Below are 13,406 nucleotides of genomic sequence, written 5' to 3'. Positions count from 1 at the left end.
GAGCTGCTCTTTTGTTCTGGGCAGTAACTATAGGAGCACATCTGGGGTTAAATAACCCAGGATGGGTGTAAGGAGAACCCCACAAGAGCCCAAGCAGCGCTGATACAGGCAGGAATCCCAAATCACCCGCTCCAGGATGGGGGGTCTGTAGGAAACACAATGCACAGCCACAGGCAGTGGTACTGGGGTAAACCAGCGGGGCCCCCCTGCTGACCTGAGGCATCTCCAGGCTGCAAGCGCAGGGATGATGGGTTTCCAAACAAGGGCTGTGTTCTTGTGCCCTTCAGCCACATCCATGCATCTTGGGAAGGCAGCAGACGGGGAAGCAGCCATCAGTGAACCGTGCCTATATACCCAAGGGAGGGGACAGAGGCAAAGTGAGCACCCACAAGTCCAGAAGGCAAAATAATCCATCCCAAGCTGTCAGAAAGCACTGCAAGCATGGACCCTGCTGTGTGCTCCAGGGCTGTCTATTAGCATGTGACAGCTCACGGGCAGCTAATGTGCAAAGGGCTGATGGAGAATCAACCGAACATCCCTGGGCAACTGACTCCTCAGTGCAGCCAGCGTCCCAGGCCTGGCACCCAGGTTTGGGTGCACCCCTGGAGCAGGCTCTGCCCTATGCTTGTTGCATGGGTTCGTGCCCTCCCCTGCAACTCTGCATTGCCAGGGTGCTGGCACTGATGCTGGCTGCTCCATCACTACCCCCTTCACTATGGATCCAGGACACAGCCCAGTTCAAGGGGGGGACATCTCTCCCTCACAGGGTTTTATGGATCAGGAGAACCCCCCAAGCACAGAGTACCTGAGTAACACAACGGGGTCCCACTTTGTCCTTTGTACACACGTCCTCATGACAGCTCCCTGCGGAAAAGCACTGCTGTTGGATCCATCTTCCGTGCCTAGAAGGAGGGAAACTGAGGCACGGGAGCCGCATGAACAGAAAGCCTGTGTCAGAGCAGAGAATGAGGTTGGGCCCTGAGGCCACCAGCAACATCCTGCTGACTGCTCCTGCCATTGCATCAGTGATGGAGCAGAGATCAAACCCACACGAGGGGATGGGGAATGGGGACAATGCTGTGCCTCAGGGTGACTGTTTAAATGGTAGCCCTTCAAATAAAGAGCTACAGGAAAGCAAAGGGCTGCCCTGGGGCTCTCACTCTCATACGCTTTGGTACCAAAACCTCCTTGGCCTCCCAGGGATCTGAGCACTTGCCGTGCTGCAGGGGTTTGGTGCGAGCACTGAACCCCACCGGTAGGAACCACAGAAGGGAAAGAGACAAAGAGCAGATGAGAAATCTCTGCTCAGAAAAGAGCCGGGGAGGCCATAGCCAAGGTCAGGACTGAGTCACCGTCCCACCGCCACCAGGGTTTCCCATCCCCTCCTCTGCTGCTGACTCATCTGTTATTTGAGGGCGAGTTTTGTTTTATTAGGTGAAAAAAGATAAATAAACGTTCTATCTGGGTGATTGGGTGCGAGGCGTGCCCGGGACAGGCCAGGAATCCGAGTTAATCATTATCTGTCAGTGCGGCAGCTGGGAAGTGGATGCATGGAGGAGGTCACAAGGCTGGAGATGAGGGCTTGCAGCGCAAGGCACTGCGGCAGCACTGGCTCTCTGGAGTGCTGGGAGCCAGGGCAGGAGGTGCTGGTGGAGGAGGCACATCCCCAGGAGCAAGGTAATGGTTCTTACCAGCAAGGAGCAAGTCCATGGTGGCAGGAGGCTGAAGCGACCTGCTTTGAGGACCACCGGCTCCATGCTTCATGAGCAGAGCCAGCGCATCCCTACGGAGCCCATCTGCTCCCGCAGTGATGCGGCACGGCTCACCTCCTGCTGCTCATGGTCAGGGTGCTGCCATGGAGAGACGTCACCACGTGGTTATCGGAGGAGAAGGAAGGGTGTGAGCTGGTCCCGAGGCTCGTGGTGGCCTTTGGGCAAACACAGCGGCTGGGCATGAACCTCCTTCCTCCCAGGGTCCTGTTTACAGATCCGCTTGGCCCAGCCTGGGTGCTATCACTGCTTAAGTGCACAGATAAGGCCATTAATAAGCACGCTGCTGATAGCAGAGGGGCAAACATCGCTCCTACTGTAAGCGGCTTTCTCACAGCCCTTGGGTAAAGGCAGCTTCTGCAGGGCAGTGATTTACGTGCTCAGTCAATGCAGGGAGTTCAACTCATCCTCTCCCTTCCCACCCCTCTCCTTGCTCAATGACTTGCTTAAACTTGTGTCAACACATTCAGGTTAAACAGCCTCTCTTCTTCAACAGAAAGGCCAAGTTAAGAGGATTAAGCAGTCTCCCAGGGCTATACAGCTCTTTCGGATTCAGTCTTAGCTCCAAAGACAGAAGAGAGCAAGTCAGGCAAGGAAGGGTGCCTCATCTTTGCAGCCCAGATGCACATTGGCAAAACCACTGGGGCACAACAGGCCCCAAAGTCTTATTTCAGCCCCATCCTTGAAGGAATGTGGTTCCATGGAAAACCTCCAGTTTCACTCAGTCTTCTTTTCCCTGCATTCTCCTGGAGAAACTGGCTATTCATGGCTTGGGAGGGGGCACTGTTCGCTGGGGAAGGAACGGGCTGGATGGCCGAGCCCAAAGAGTGCTGGTGAATGGAGTTAAATCCATCCAATATGTACACATTCCATACAAGTGGTGCTCCCCAGGGCTCAGTTCTCTTGAATGTCTTTATCAATGATCTGGATGAGGGGATCAAGTGCACCCTCGGTGTGACATCGAGTTGGGAGCGTTGATCTGTTGGAAGGTAGGAAAGCTCTAGAGAGGGCTCTGGACAGGCTGCATCCATGGGCTGTGGCCAATGGGATGAGGTTCAACAAGGCTCAGTGCTGGGTTCTGCACTTGGCTCACAACAACTCCCTGCAACGCTCCAAGCTTAGGGAAGAGTGGCTGGAAAGCTGCTTGGCAGAAAAGGACCTGGGGGTGCTGGTCCACAGAAGCTGAACCTGAGCCAGCGTGTGCACAGGCAGCCAAGAAGGTCCCAGCATCCTGGCCTGTATCAGCATCAGTGCGGCAGCAGGGCCAGGGCAGGGATTGTGCCCCTGTGCTGGGCACTGGTGAGGCTGCACCTTGAATCCTGTGTTCAGCTCTGGGCCCCTCACTACAAGAGAGACATTGAGGGGCTGGAGCGGGACCAGAGAAGGGAATGGAGCTGGGGCAGGGCCTGGAGCCCAAGTGTGATGGGGAGCGGCTGAGGGACCTGGGGGGTTCAGATGGAGAAGAGAAGGCTCAGGGGGGACCTGATGGCTCCCTACAAGGGCCTGACAGGAGGATGGAGCCAGGAGGGGCTGGGCTCTGCTCCCAAGGAACAAGGGATGGGACAAGAGGAACTGGCCTCAAGCTGCACCAGGGCAGGTTTAGATGGAGCCGAGGAACAATTCCTGCCCCGGAGGGTGCTCGGGCATTGGAACAGGCTGCCCAGGGCAGGGCTGCAGGCACCATCCCTGGGGTATTTCAAAGATGTTTGGATGTGGCGCATGGAGACATGGGTTAGTGATGGCCTTGGCAGTGCCAGGGAGCAGCTGGACCCAAATAATCTTAAAGGTTCTTTCCAATCTGTAACTCCTGGCCTCCGTTTCCCAGTTCTGCACGGTCACCCCAGTTTCGGACCACAGCACTGAAAACCAGTCAGGTTTGTTAATGTCTTGCATGTAAATCATTGGCTCTGTTCAATGCTGACACCACCAGGTAGCTCTTGGGAGACCCCAGATCATTGTTTAGCTCTAGAACAGGGGCTGAAGGAAGGAGAGCCCTATTGCTCTCAGAGCATCAAAGCAAGGCCAGGGCTGTCCAAGCAGGCTGGAGCTGCTGATGCTATGGGGAAAGGCAGAACAAGTCTGGCTCTGGGTACCCATGAAAACCAGCCCAGGTCAGTGCCCCGGCTCCAGCAGAGCAGCGCAGGTGCTTGGTCAGGCAGTCAACACAGCGGCTGGACCAGCGCACACTGGGTGCTCCCACCCAGGGCAATGGGCCCCTTTCACTCTTGTTTTCCATCCCTTTCGTCACATCCCCACGCACGATAACCTGTGCTCCACCACCCACTCCTGCCCCTAATCAGCTTCTGGGAAAGGGTTTCATGGCTCTGAACTCCCAATAACCTGTTTGCCATCAAGAACCACAGGGCTTGGGGTTCATCCTGGGACACGTAAACTGCTTCCATGGAGAGCTCCATCCTCTCCTGATGGACCCTCTGGGCTCACCAAGTCAACCAGGAATGCCGAGTCCTCCATCGCCAACAACAAAACCAAGGGGATCAGCTCACCATAGAGTCGTAGAAATCAGTTTGCCTGCAACAGGAGAGGGAACAGAGGCAGCTTGGACTTAAAGCATCCTTGACATGAGGGTCTGCACACAAGGGTCCATCTCTGAACTCAGCATTAGTAGGTTGTGGCTATCACCCCCAAAAGAAGCAATCTCTCTGCCATAAGTGCATCAAATTGGCATCACCCCTGCATCTATCCTGGATGAGTTTTGCCTTTTGGGTCAATTTGGGTATCTGTGCCCTGGGTAAAAGCAAAAAGTAATGGTACACTTGAGGAAAAAGCCCTTAGGATCTACCTAAACCCAATGGAGTGGGGAACTCGAGTGGATTTTAGCCAAGCACTCCCAGCTCAAGCCTGTGCCAGGAGGCTCAGGTGAGAATGGAGCTAATCGTGGCACACATTAGTCACCACAGCTTTGTGGGTTTACCAATCGGCACATCCTGTGCCAAGGCCCTTGACATGGGGCAACGCAGCAAGTGCACAAAGGAGCTGATCCCCATTGGCTGCCCTTGGCAGAGCCGAGAGCTTCTCACTGAGTAATTAATGTAATGACAATAATAGACCCAGAGTAAACAAGGAGGAAGGGAAGAAGGAAAAAAAATCAATGGGTTGGGAGCAGAGGCTGCGTTCAGCCGGAGCTGCCCCTGCTCCCCACGGCTCCGTCCTGGCTCCTTGCGCTGCTGCGAAGGCTTAGGAGCATCCTGGTGGCACTCGGGGAGTGGTTTCACCATCGGCTGTACCCAGTGGCTGCTCCCGCTCGGCAGGAGGCTGCAGGAGGTAAGGGCTGGGGCTTGGCTGCTCTCACAGCTGCAGGATCAAGGGGTTGGGTGCAGCCTTGTCCGGGCACTTGGGGTCCGCCTGATGGGTTTGCAGCTGTGATTTATGGCTTCTCCCCTCCCTCCCCTGACTGCAAAGTGGGGGAGTTGAAGCCAAAGGAGAAGGGAGGGAGTTTGCTCCTGGGCTACTCAGTTCAGAGAGTTTCGGAATCAAATGGGGAAGAGTTTAGGAGCAAGCTGCACCGGCAGGAGTGCAGTGAATACCCCGGGACCAAAGGGAGATGGAGCACCTCAGAGCACGGCAAAATAAGAGGGAAACATTCAATCTCAACCCCTCCTCAGACAACTTCTCCCTTACAGCCCTATTATATTATCCATATGACAACTACGTAGCTATAATTCCACCCTCAAACACATCTCAGGGGCTGCTTTCCCTCCAGCCATCCCCTAGCACAGGGTCACTCCCAGGAGTGAAAGCACCTTCCTTTATGCTGTATGTATCAGAGGCTGATCTTGCCTGGTTGCTGTGTGTGATCAAATTGATTTCTCTCTCATGGGCAATATGGTCCTGAGATGATTCCAAAAGCTGGATAGAAAAGCTCCCAGGCTCTGGATGTCAATTGGGCCAATCCCTCAAGCTCCTTCTGTGTCGGCGTGCCCATAGCTCTGTGTTACAAGTAGAATAAGAACAACTAAGCAGGCATTAACTTTGTCCCCGGTCTCATCCCATCCGGGTGGGAGGCTGGAGCTTTTCCCAACAGCTTAGATCAAACTCACAGACCTCTTAATCCTCTCCAGCTCTGCCACTGTTTGTGCACCGTACAAGAAGCGTGGTGGAACTCGGTTCAAAACCACAGGGGAGAGGTTGGAACCATCAAACACAACCGAACTCTGGAGTTTTGGAGCAGGTCTGAGCTTGCTCCGTGCATCCGCCTGATCCTTACAGTGACAAAGGGAAAGCAGGAAACTTGAATCCAGGGCTGTCAAAGGTGAGCGTGGAACCATTTGGGCACTTCTGGTCCCAACAGCTTCCAGCAGTGGTGGGGCAAGGCGGAGGCATCACATACCCATTTCAGTGCGGGTATCTCTGCACTGCTTTTGGCAGAGTCATAGAATAGTTTGGGTTGGAAAGGACCTTAAGATCATCCAGTTCCAACCCCCCTGCCATGGGCAGGGACACCTCACACTAAACCATGTCAGGGCCTTTTCCCAGTGCCTTGCAATGACTCTGCCTACCGAGAAGTGTTTAACACCAAATCTGGGCTAAACACCAATCCCTTTCCCCCCATCATCCTCTTGGAGCAAGGAGGAGAAGCTGCAAAGCAAGGAATGGAGGTCACCCCACAAGTGGCTTTACAGCAGAGCACAACCTCTCCTCTCAGCTTGTCCCCCTCCAACCTTTCCTACTTTAACCCCCCGCTTTGTTCAGCAGGCAGATGAGCCATGTCGGGCAACAAAGTCTCCAAGCAGAAGTCCTGCCAGCACTGCAAGGACAGGTCAGCATCAGCTCCACACGACACCTCCACCATCCACTATGAGAAGTTCTGGCTGTACCGGCACTGCTCCTCGGTGCAGCAGCGGGACAGGCAGGCCCAGAAAGCAGGGCAGCTCTTCTCGGGGCTGCTGGCCATGAACGTGGTGTTCCTGGGCAGTGCCTTTGTCAGCAGTATGATCTTCAACCACGTGGCCATCACCCTGGCGGATGTCTGGATCCTGCTCTCCATCCTCAAGGTCTTGTGCCTGTGCTGGATTATCTACTACCTGCTGGGTACCAGCCGGCAGCCACATGCGGTGCTGTACCGGGATTCCCATGCGGGGCCCATGTGGATTAGGGGTAAGTTCTGCTTTTGTTCATCACCTCATGCCTTCCCCCTGCTTCCCTGCACTTAGAAGATAAAAGAAATCCTTCTACTTCTACTAATAAAGCTAGAAAGCCACAGAGGATTGTGGTTAGGGCATTGGGAACTTCCCAGTGGGGAGATTGGGATAGGCTGCGGAAGGCACTGGCACAGTGGATGCTGCAGAGGAACCAGAGCAGCCAGGAATCCTTCACCCTCCAGCCCAACTTCACCCTGTGGTCCCTTCCCAAAGCACAACTCGGGCATCTCCCACCAGCAACTGAGCAACACAGGAGAGAGGTAGGGAAGGTTTCAGGCATGGCCGCTCGGCACAGAGAGAGCAGAACCACCACCATGTTTACCCTCCAAGGGCGTCAGCAGCCCCGTGCCACCCTCGTCCTTGTTTAACATCACTGCAGCCTTGTATCCAGGGGAAGATTCCTGCCCCGTGAGTCACATCCCAGTGACACCCAGGCTTTCCTGGGAGATCTCCCATCAGTAGCTGCCCCACTTTGTGGAGTGACACTTGTCCCAGCAGCCCTGCCTCTGCTCTATGATGGAGTTTCTAATTAGCACAGTCTTGTTAACTAAGCACGGAGAACCAAAGGAAACAAAGCTGCAATGTGCCCGAGTACCTAAAGCTGCAGAGGGGCGTCCAAGGTGAAGGAGAGGAACAATTAAAGGGTCCTAACTTCTGCAGACTGGTGCTGCCAAAAACACAACCAGGTTCAGAAATCGCGCTCCCCTTTGTCTCTTTCTCCCCAAATAATAATTCCAGATGGGAAAGCGTCCAGCTCCGAAGGTGCACGAGGTTTCCAGGCCCCAGCCAGGCCCAGGTGCTCCACAGACAAGTCTTCATTTATTTACTGGTGTTTCTGCTGTTTGCCAGGGTCAGTTCTGCTCTTCGGCATTTTCAGCATCCTCCTGAACACGTTTCATATCGGCTACAGCGCGGTCCTCATCCAGTGCAAATCCAGGGTGGAAATTGTGTTCCCCAGCATTGAAATCCTTTTTATTTGCACCCAGGTACTGCACGTTACCCTCCTGGAATCTTGCTTATTCCTTCTGTGCCATTCCCAGGAGATAGGGGTGGGGAAAATGGGGAGACTTGGGGAAGTGGGTGCACATGAGGCATTCCCATGAGCGTTAAAGCATCACACACCACCGCACTCCTCATGTGCCAGACGGAGAATGAAGAAATAAGGCTTAGAAAGAAATCACTCCAGCAATACCTGACGTGCTGTAGGATCCAGACAGATTTGTCTTGAAGCAACAACGTAGGGAGAAAAGAGGAGACTTCAGATCTGCCAGAGATGTCTCTGCACCAGGCTGAGACCCGGCCTCTCTATTTGCTAATGCATCCCCCCCAACATAATGCTTTGTGCACAGAAGCATCTCACACCATTTGTAGCTCCGGTGCCAACCTTCTTTCCAGCCCCAAACCCATGTCTGTAAAGTAAACTCGCTCCCATCTCAGCAGCAAATACCACATATATACAAGAGGCAGAGAACAGCAGATCTCCCAGATCAGCGCTAGGTGCAGGCACACACATGCTGTAGCCACGCATGCCAGCACATGCCTCAGCACTGAGATGCAGGTGCACACATGCCACTTGCAGAGATAGGGCTGGTCCCGCTTGGACTCATGCCCTCTTGCCTGCCTGCCCCTTTGCACTGTGCATGCAGCAGGCTGCCAGCTTCACCCTGCTCATGTCATTGCTATCTATCTGCAGGCTTTTTTCCTGTGGCATCACTCCAAGGACTGCATTCAGGTCCAGCACAACTTCACCAGGTACAAAGAGGGGGAAAAACAGCCTTCTGCTCCTCTAAAGAAACCCTTTCTGTCTGCTTATGATCTCCAATATTCCTGTCTTCATCTGATCTCTCCATATTCTGCATCTGATTCTCTATATTCAGACTCTGTATTCTGCATCATGCAAGAACCAAGCCAAGACCTGACCAGACCCATCCTCCTCCCACTGACCTGGGCTCACCAGCTCCCTTTGGTTTCTTTAGCACAAGGCTCCACTTGAGCCTTGGACTGCAAATCTCATTGCTCCCTCTTGACCCCAAATCCCTTCCTGCCGCACAGCTCAGGGACCAGCTCTATGGCTGGAGGATGACATGGGGTGGCCTCCCCATTCCTATCTCTTCTCTCAGGTGCGGGCTGATGCTGACCATAGCCACCAACCTCCTCCTCTGGCTCTTGGCCGTGACCAACGACACCATTCACATGGAGATCGAGTCTCAGCTGCGAGAGGTGGAGCAGCGATTTGCAGGCAAGGCTCCTTCTCACATCCCTGCTTGTGTCAGGCTGACACCTGGGGAGCCAACAGCCTTTGGTCAGTGATCCAGATATCACAACTGGTCCCCCCATATGCCACAGGTTCCCAGTTACTGGAGCTTGTCTCAAGGAGATGGGCTGCGAGGGGAGAACCTCTTCACTTGGAGGGAGGTGCTCTGCTATGAAACCCTGGGACAGAGCTAGGGAAGGAGAAGCCCAACATATGTTAGTATTTCTGCTCATGTTTACCTGTCAACTGCAAGAAAAGCTTGACAGATTAAACAACGTTTGCTAAACCCTGTTGTTCTGAATGCTCACAACCTGAGGACCGAATGGTAATCATTGAACATCCTACTGATCTCTGGCTCTGAGATCCACAGAGACACATGTTGTGCCTGCACACAAGTAACTCCCACAGATAGCCATGAAATCCAGGCCATCTCCCTCCTAATTGTTGCCTTCCTCTTCTCATGCTCCAGGCAACGAGACTGTCTCATGCACATGCCCAAACACAACCATCTGCAAAGTCTTCCAGAAGGGCTACATCCTGCTCTACCCCTTCAACACCGAGTTCTGCCTCGTGTGCTGCTCCGTGCTGTACGTCATGTGGAAGAACGTGGGGAGACGCATCAGCCACCACCACGTCCCTCACATCAAGCACAAGTTCAAGCTGCAGGGGGTGGTCTTTGGACCACTGCTGGGTGCCATTGCTGTAATCATTGGGATCTGTGTCTTCATGATGTACCAGATCCAGGCCACCAGCTCAGTCCCGGACCGCCAGGTCTTTGTGATGTTTTATTCATACTACGTGGTACTCCTGCCCCTGATGAGTGTGGGTGCAGTGGTTGGGACAATCATCCATGCCTTGGAAAAGAAGGAGCTGGACACAGTGAAGAACCCAACTCGCAGCCTGGATGTGATCCTGCTGATGGGGGCAGCCCTCGGGCAGATCGGCATGTCCTACTTCTCCATTGTTGCCCTTGTAGCCACTGACCCCAGGGAGCTGCTGAACAGCCTCATCCTGTCCTATTCTGTCCTCCTCATCCTTCAGACCATCACCCAAAACGTCTTCATCATTGACGGGCTTCACCGGCAGCCTTTAGAGGCAATAACTGAGGCCAGACACACAGGACACGCCAGGCACCATGCAGCAGCTTCGGAGTTACCCGAGGAAGAGGAAACCACGACAGGCAGCAAACAGGGGCACACACACTCCGGCAAAGAGGAAGAAACGAAAGAAGAGCAGATCCATGAAGCCTATGACCAGAGGCGACTGAGCATGCTGGAGCTGGGACACGAGATCCGCAGAGCCTCCCTGTCCTATATCCACAGCTACTCTCGCCTGAGCTGGAAGAGAAGAGCCCTGAGAGAGATCTCATTCTTCTTGGTTTTGTGCAACATCATAGTAAGTACTGCTCTCTGCTACATCATAGCTTGGCTGAGCCAGCATGACCTGTGATAAAGATGTGCTCTCCTTGGCTTTCTTCTGGGCTGTTCCAGACAAGAAACCTTTGCCCGTCATGTTCCAACCCATGGTGAGGCAAGTCAAGGCTGGTTTTGCTGTTAACATCCCCACTCTCATGATTATAAGGCCTCTTTTTTACCCAGAGTCAAATATGGCTGGGTTTCCTGGGTGCAGAAAGCAGAAGGCTGATAAACCCTTATGAGCCAAGATTTTAGCCTCTGAAAAGGTTACTTAATCATTGTTTCATGAGATAGATGGAGGAAAGTGAGGCACCAGCAGTGAGGCTTTGTGAGTGTCCAAGATTAAAACTCACCCAATTCCATGCATTGTGCGCTGGGATCTTGAATCAGCATGGATATTCACTGCAGCCTTAATCCACTGAAAACACATTGACCAAGGAAACAGTGGAATCCTGTAGAAAGATGAAGCTGGCTGGGGCAGAATGAGGCTTTCATTTCGGAATTCAACAGGATTTGATTTATAGCAAGGTCTCAGCAGCATAACTGGGGGGTTCCTTCTCTTCCCTGGCAGGGAGATTCTGATACTCTTGCAACACTCCTACAATGACTTGAGCCAGTGCTGAGATTAGAGCGCAGGTAGGAGATGGTTTCTCATCCTCTCACTTTGCTCTTGTTTCCTTCCCACCTCTTTAGCTCTGGGTCATTCCCACATTTGGGGCTCACCCTGTCTTCGAGAATGGGCTGGAAAAGTCCTTTTACGGCTACTCCACCTGGTTTGCCATCGTGAACTTCGGCCTCCCCCTGGGGGTGTTCTACCGAATGCACTCCGTGGGGGGACTCCTGGAGGTCTATGTCACGGCCTGACCCACGCCGACTGCCACCAAGGGGCTGGGGTGAACCGGTGAACAAAGATGCAGGAAGCAGCGGATGTGCACATGGAAGCTGTGAAGCTTTTTCTCTCCAGCTTCTGCTTTGACTTCTCCTTGCGCAACACCTCTGAGTTTCAGCAGAAAAGGAGGTTGGTTTTGTTACTGGTTTTATCATAGACTCAAAAGCCCAAAACCAAACTCTCTTGCTGCTCTAAGGAAGCTTGGATGCTGGGACTTTAGTCTGCCAGTGGATGCTGCATGGCAGCAAGGAGGACTTGATCAGCTCCTACTGAAACCTTCCAGAACACAAGAGCAGTCTTCAATCAAAGCAACAAACATTGACCTACACTCCATTGAGCTTCAAATACCCAGAGTCAAGCCCCACCAGCCCCAGACCTGCTCAGCAACCTGCCATCCTGCAGCACAGAAGAGACATGTCACTACCAGCCCCACTAGAAGCAGATACAGCCACAGCCACTCAGAAATGACCCAAACACACTTTTTATGTGTCATATTCAAAAAGCAGCTGGTAGCTGCTTTAATGGTCAGAACAGGGACTGCTTCTGTTTGCTCCTGGTGCTGGCAACCACATCAACTTGTGCGAGTCCTGTAGGATCCAGCCCCACTGAGTGCCAAGCTCCAGTAGCTCTCAGCACTGAAGAGCAGCGCAGGCCTTCGGACCTGCAGTGGTTCAGCGCATCTTCTCCCATTATCAGACCCAGAAGCTGTAACATTACCTTCCCTTACTGAGAATAAACTCTTTCTCCTTACAGGCACTCACAGAGTCTCAAATGAAAAGCCCCAGAGAAGCACTAGATCTGATCACTAGGGTTTGATGCTGCCATACACAGTGTTAGCACCAGTGTGTACTGGCAAAGGTCCCATCCTTGCACATGCAGCTGGTTCAAGATCCTCAGTGAATCCCTCCCTACCCCAGCACTTCAATCCCACTGCTGGTTTGCACATCCATGACCATTTCACAAGGTGCACTGTAAGTGAACACGCGCACAGCCTGATCAATGATCCATCAGCACTTGTTCTGCAGGAGATGCTCTGAAAGCACATGGAAGAGCAAAGGGGCTTGTGACTATGAGTCCAAATACAGAGCCTGAGGAATGGAAATAAAGAGATTGAATTTTCATGTGTTATCTTGTGAAATCTCTGGCTCTGCACTCAAAGACCAGACTCAAAGTGAACTGACATTGACTTACACCACTCTTGCGCTCAGAGGTTACAGGAGATTTAAGAGCTGCCCTTATTTTACAATCAATCAAAGCCTTTGATGACTCTCAACCAAGGCCAAAGTAGCACGGTACAAAAGGCATCTATGTTATTGCTTCTGTTCCTCTACAAATCAATCCCACCAAGTGCAGGTTTAGGACCAGAGCCTATTCTGGGGTGGGGTTGTGAGCCCCTAGAAAAACAAACTCTCCCATGACAGTAACAAGAGCTGGAAACTCCCGAGCACACACAGCTCCCCATGGGATTCAGCACTGAGGCAGTGATAGCACCTTGCTGTGAAAACACAAGTGGGAATGATTGCACGAGCATGAACTTTGCCCAATAAATGTTTTTACTCAGGCCTGTGTCAACAGAAACATGTCATGAGAAATAACAACTGGACAAATTAGGCTCCAATAAAGTTAATTATTATTCTCATATCAGAGTTTATACCAAGGGATCTACAGGAGACGCATGCCAAGGGGTGGCCCTTTCAAATGATGAACATCAACCCAAAACTTCCTAGTTATTGACAGCCCAGAGACAGGGAATGATGTACTTCATGGGCAAACCCATGGCCTGGATTTTGCCTGCAGACTGCTTAAGCCACTGAGCCTACAGGTGACTTTGGAGGTCTCCCACCGAGATACAAACACTGAGTCCCACAGCTCCTATGTGCAAGTATGCCCTGAAAGAGAAGCTGACTTGTGATTTCTTGC

At 52.7% G+C, this 13,406-nt stretch overlaps 1 protein-coding gene across 1 annotated transcript; it reads left to right on the top strand.

The window, feature by feature from the left end:
* Positions 1 to 5,706: 5,706 nt before the first annotated feature.
* Positions 5,707 to 12,824, top strand: OTOP3 (otopetrin 3). The gene is made up of 7 exons (XM_065693327.1): positions 5,707 to 6,039; positions 6,483 to 6,884; positions 7,778 to 7,914; positions 8,622 to 8,680; positions 9,049 to 9,167; positions 9,652 to 10,577; positions 11,291 to 12,824. The coding sequence occupies exons 2-7, from the start codon at positions 6,494 to 6,496 to the stop codon at positions 11,459 to 11,461; spliced, it is 1,803 nt and encodes a 600-aa protein (XP_065549399.1). The 5' UTR covers positions 5,707 to 6,039; positions 6,483 to 6,493; the 3' UTR covers positions 11,462 to 12,824.
* Positions 12,825 to 13,406: the final 582 nt, after the last annotated feature.

Source organism: Lathamus discolor, chromosome 13, assembly GCF_037157495.1.
Source record: "Lathamus discolor isolate bLatDis1 chromosome 13, bLatDis1.hap1, whole genome shotgun sequence".
Taxonomy (NCBI): Eukaryota; Metazoa; Chordata; class Aves; order Psittaciformes; family Psittacidae; genus Lathamus; species Lathamus discolor.
Note: the sequence above shows the minus strand (reverse complement) of the source record. Positions and strands in the feature narration are given on the sequence as shown.